The sequence below is a fragment of the Nannospalax galili genome, unplaced genomic scaffold (genome assembly GCF_000622305.1).
Source record: "Nannospalax galili isolate Female #2095 unplaced genomic scaffold, S.galili_v1.0 scaffold329, whole genome shotgun sequence".
Lineage (NCBI taxonomy): Eukaryota > Metazoa > Chordata > Mammalia > Rodentia > Spalacidae > Nannospalax > Nannospalax galili.
In genome coordinates this window covers 3525162-3530797 of record NW_008360321.1, presented here as the reverse complement: position 1 = coordinate 3530797, position 5636 = coordinate 3525162, and the positions used below count along the sequence as shown (strand labels likewise).

General features: G+C 46.1%; 1 protein-coding gene across 1 annotated transcript; it reads left to right on the top strand.

Annotated features, from left to right (window-relative positions):
• The first annotated feature begins 2173 nt into the window (after window positions 1-2173).
• Window positions 2174-2785, top strand: CUNH6orf141 (chromosome unknown C6orf141 homolog). Its single transcript, XM_008825236.2, has one exon. It carries the CDS (start codon window positions 2174-2176, stop codon window positions 2717-2719), a length of 546 nt encoding a protein of 181 aa, XP_008823458.1. The 3' UTR covers window positions 2720-2785.
• The last annotated feature ends 2851 nt before the right edge of the window (window positions 2786-5636 follow it).

The following is a 5636-nucleotide window of genomic DNA, read 5'->3' as shown; positions in this document are numbered from 1 at the left end:
ACAGAGATGTGAACAAGTGTGTGTTTACCTCAGATAAAACACTCATGACACGCCAAAGAGATGATGTCATGTGAGTCTAGGTCAGTGAGCCAGTGAGCTTCTTACTGGAACATGGGTGACTCAAGGGAGGCCACATCACTGGAAAGCGCACCCAACATGACTGACAGCTCACAGAGCTGCATGGGTGGAATTTCCCGCACAACTTGCAGGCAGCAAAGGCTGATTTCTCCAGCAAGTGTTACTGTTCACACAACCTTGAGGAGCTTCCTGAGTCTCCCAAGTTTTGTTCACTTCCTGAGTGTAATGAACTTCCCTTGTCCCTCCAAAGGAGAATTTTTTAAATTTGGAGGATATGACTATACCCAACAAATGTGTTGTTGGTATATTAATGTGATGTGTTTGTTGGTTAATAAACAATTTCCTCCCATTTGAAAATCTAGGTGCTTTTGCAGGGAGCGGGGGAAGGGGGGGGGAGCTTATGGCTTGGGGCATGAATCCCAGTCCTGGGGAGGCAGAGGCAGGTAAATCTGCAAGATTGAGGTCAGCCTGATCCACATTCCATATAGTGACTTCCTGGCAGGCTGGGACTAGGGAGGCCCTGTTTAAAAAAGAAAAATCTAGGCACTATATGAGAGAAGTGTTAGCCTCATCCTCAGCAAATGTTTTTCCAGTATCCATACCTGACTCTGATTCTTCATCCTAACTCCAAGGCAAGGGATCTACCTGGAAGAATAAATCCATAGCTTATATTACACTTCCTTCATGTATGCATTTACTAGAATTCTCCCAATATCCCTGTAAAAAATAAAAGGACAGTGTTTGTGTTTTAAATTTAAGGCAGCATAAAGAGCCTGGAACTTATCCTCGAAGATTTTTTATTGGTAATTCTGTTCTTTTGGCAACTTCATACATGTGTATAATATATTCTGAATATTTCCACCCTCTCTCAACCTCCTCCCATTCCTGTCAAACTCCTCAAATCCCTACCAGTCCCTTTCCCAGACTCATGACTTTTAGTTTCATTTTGTGACCCACTTAGTCTAACCAGTGGCATCTGTGTCATCACTGGATTGGAACTGTGAATTTGCAATGTGCTTCTCCTAACATCCATGGACCACCAGCATCACAACTACTGAGGCCCTTGCTAAAAATCACTGTTCTAAGCCTAATCCCAAATCCGTGAAAATCAAATATTTGAGAGTAGGGTAGAATGTTGATCTGCATACAATTTTGGAAGGAAATTGGCACCACACAAATGGGACTCCTGACCACAGAGCATCTGGTCCTTCAACCCCTAAGACCATCTGGTTCTATATTGGGAGCACTGACTACTCTTGCAGAGGACCCAGGTTTGATTCCCAGCATTCACATGATGGCTAACAACCATGAGTAACTCCAGTTCCAAGGGATCCAAGCCCTCTCTGACCTCCTCAGGCATTTCACATGGGTGCACTTACATGTGTGCAGACAATACACTCATATACATAAAGTAAATTAAAAATAAAAAAAATATTTTTTTAAAAAAAGAGCGTAGGAAACTGAGGCAGGAGGATTCAACAAGTTCAAGTCTAGTCTGGCTCCACAGTGAATTAGAGGCCAGTCAGGAGTACAGAGTGAGACCTTTTCTCAAATAAACAAATAAATAAATAAAAATCTTTTCCGAAAGAATTTGGCTCAATCAGATGACTAAAAATCAAGCTTGCTTGTTCTTGCTTGAACAAGTTTACTTGTTCTTGTGTGTTCTTCCTTGTGTGTGGAAAGGAAAGAAGGAAACAGTGTTTTGAGCATTTGAGGTGGCCCCAGTACTGGAGCCTCTTGAAGTTCAGTTATAGAGACTAAAAGGTTGGAAAGGCAGGTGGGGGGGACCTCCGGGAGCAATCATTGGGTTGGAATCAAATACACGCAAAAAGTCAAGGCTAGGGCCAGCAGGAGGAAGAAAAGGAGCCATTAGTAGGCTGTGTCAGGCTGTTTCTGCCTGGGTGGAGAGTACCGAGGTCAGAGGCTGAGATGGAGAGAGGAGGCGGTTTGCAGCCCTAGCCTTGGGCTGCTCCTCCAGTGGGTGGCTCGCTCAGGCCACACCCAAAGCCTGCCGGCCCGCGCTTTTCTTTACACAGCTGAGGTTTTGCTCCCCGAACCTGTGAAGCCTGGATGCATGGATGACCCTCCCGCCGACATGCGGCCTGGGAGACCCCAGGGAGTCGCGAGTCCTGCGAGCTGGCCGGGGCGCGCGGGGTGCTCTCCGCGCCAGGTGGGGAGCTTGGAGACCCGGACTCCTAGCGCCCGGAATCCCTCGCCAGCCCCGGCGAACCGGAGCCTGTCTGGAGCAGGTGGGGACCCGCGATTGCGAAGCTCGGAGCACTCGGATTGCGAGTCCTGGGTCCGAGAGAAAGTGCTCTTTCTTCTGCACCCGGAGAGGTGGCTGGGAACCCAAGGGGACCCTGGGAGCGCAAGCCAGGCTGGTGCGGAGGACCTGGTCCCGGTGACTGGGGACCTCCACCATCAGCACCCGGAACTCAGGACTTCTCATAGGCGCATCGCCGTCGCCCGGGAAGCCCAGCCCCGGGACCCCCCAGCCCCACCCAGATCGGTGCTGGTGCGGGTGGAGGATTACCACGTCACCCAGGAGGTGCAGCAAACCTCCTGGACCAGGGGGCTCATGACCAAGAGGACAGAGGAGCGCTCCGTGACCGCGGTCACCTTTCGCGCACCCAGGGAGTGACAGCTTGTGGGGTGCGCGGGGGACCCCAGCCGAACCCAGAGGCACCCAGTGTCCTGACTGGGAAGATCGTCCTCCGTCCCAAGGGCGTGCTTCTTCGAGCAGAATAATTAAGTCTCTGGAGCTCTAGGAATGTTCCAGTCCGGTGGAGGTGCGGTAATCCTTAAAAGATGATGCTGTTCCCGAAACCTCAGGACCCGAAGCGAGCTCTGCTCGGCTTGAAGAACAGCCTTAGACCTCCTCTGTGGTTATTTCCCAGAGACCGTTGGAACCACAGTCCTTAAAGCAGAGGAGGACAACGGTGTTCTTAAATTCGGTGAGTATGGGAGTTTGAAACAGCAAAACTAGTTAATTCATCTGTGGGCGTTTTGCAACAATTTCTTACCCCTTGTCTGCACCCCCTTTTCCTGTTCAGCACTAAAAAGCAGAAGTGAACGTTCAAGTCTACTCTCTACGATATGAGGAGTGGGTGGAGAGGGGCTGGTTTTAAAAGAAAAAAAAAATAAAGATAGGGCTGGAGAGATGGTTCAGCAGTTAAGAGTACTGGCAGCTCTTGCAGGAGACTCAGGTTCGGTTTCCAGCACCCACATGGTGGCAACAACCGTCCCTAACTCCAGTTCCAAGGGAATCCGACCCCCTCTACTGACCTCCTCAGGCATTGCACTACACAGGAGCACTTACACGCATGTGTGCGATACACTCATACATAAAATAAAAATAATAACATTTTTAAAAAACGGAAAAATTAAAGGAGGCAGGAAGTAAAATAGCACTTTTTGGCACCGTCTACTGACGTGGAGTTTTTATTACCCTACATTCTTATTTCAGTGTTAGGAATAGAGAAGAGGAAGGGACAGAAGGGGAGTTAGGCAGAGCCCGAAGGTAAAATGCCACTTGAAGGGGTTTTATCCTAAGGACATCTTTTGTAGTTAATTATTTAGTTAAAAAAAATTAGGCCGGGTGTCATGGTGGTGGTATATGTCTTTAGTCCCAGCACTCAGGAGGCAGAAGCAGGTGAATCAGATGTCCAACCTGCTCTACATGGTTAATTCCAGGCCAGCTAGGGCTCCAAAGAGACCCTCTCTTGAAAATAAAATAAAATAACAATAATAACAACAAAAAACCCTGCATATAAATCACATGATGTGAAAGTAGATGGAAATATTTATGTTGTAAAATGAGTGCAGGTCTTGTTCTTAGCCATAAGTTTTGTTTTAAGGTTTTTTTTTTTTTTTTTTTTTTTTTTTTTAACGAATGAGATGTATGGTCCAGAATGAATTGGCAAAGCATCTCTCCTGGTGTTAAAAAAGATCTAAGTCAGCAACTTGGTTGTTTTATGTATTCCTTAGTCCTTAAACATCACCACTAAGTTTTTAATACTGGAGACTGGTTTGGATCCCTGAGGTGCAAAACAAAGCTCTTAGAGAGAGGCGAGGAGCTTGACTAGCCTGTGGAGAGTGCTTGGTTACAGACAGTTAAAAATGGAGTGGAGAACTCTGGCTTTTATTTTGTTCAGTTGGTTTTTTTGACTCCAGGAATTCCTGTAGACCCAGCTGTCCAGGAACTCACTAAATAGACTGGCCTTGAACTCACAGAGTTCTGAACACAGAATTCTGAAGCCTGCCTCTGCTGGGATTAAAGGCGAGCGCCACCACGTGGAGCTGTTTGGTTTATTTTTTGTTTTGTTTTAGAGACAGGGTGTCCTTGTAACCCCAGCTGGCTTGGAACTCACTGTGCAGATCAGGATGGCCTCCATCTCACAGAAATCTGCTTGCCTCTGCTTCCCAAGTGCAGGGATCAAATAGAGGTGTGCCCCACCATGCCTGGCAGCTCTGGCTTTTAAGGAGTAAAGATTGCACAGCTTCTGCCTCAGTTCTTGCAGTTTGAGTGCTGTTGTTCAGTTAGAGCTTCAGTTGCCTTCAAATAACAGATCGATCCACCTCTTGCCTTCTGTCAAGCAAGATAGTAGGATGCACCCCCATTTCACAGGTGAGCTAACTTTGGCCTAGAGGTTGCAGAGCTTGTGTAGGTCACAGAGCTAGTAATTATACTGCTTATGGAGTGGACAAAGAATGTGGTTATCTCCCTCCTAAAAATTTATGAATGAACTTTACTGGAACTTATTTTTAGGAGTCAAAAGATGTCTGAGCAGAAGGATCAGAATTCCAAGCCAGTCAGCTCTGCATAAAGGAGATAAAGATGCCTGAGGACATCAGGTTTTTTTTTTTTTTTTTTTCCATATAGAAATTATGAGAATCATCTTGATTTCCCTGAATCCTGCAAGGTCTGTTGGCTGAAACTATCAGTTCTCAAGCCTGTGATCAGTTCTCTCTTGAGACAGGAATTCAGTCCTTGAGCTTATTTGTGTTCAGAGCTGCTTGGTCTTTAGAAAAGATGATATTGGCCCAAATGAATCCTCTTGTAGCATCTGCCTGGTTTCTTTGCTAGGTTTACCTTTACAGATATATGGTACCTGACCTTGTTGAATTAGTTGAGTCATCCATCCCATGCCCCAGGTCATTGAACATTGCACTGAGACAAGAAAAAAATCTCCTTTTTAAAAAATATATTTTTTAAATTTTATGTGTATGAGTGTTATGCATGTATGTAAGTGCACCTGTGTCATGCAATGCCCTTGGAGGACAGAAGAGGGCGTCGGATCCTTTGGAACTGGAGTTACGGACACTTCTTAGCAGCTCTGTGGGTGCTGGGATTCAAACCCAGATCTTCTGCAGGAGCAGCCAATGCTCTTAACGGCTAAGCCATCTCTCCAGCCCCAAGAAAAGTCTCTTTTGCAATGACCCCAAGCAGTAGCATCCTTCAGCTTTCAGAAGGCAAGCTCCAGAGTTCAGCTGCCCTTATTTTTAAATACTTTTATTTATTTATTTTTAAATATTGACCTTTGAAAATTCCATACAAT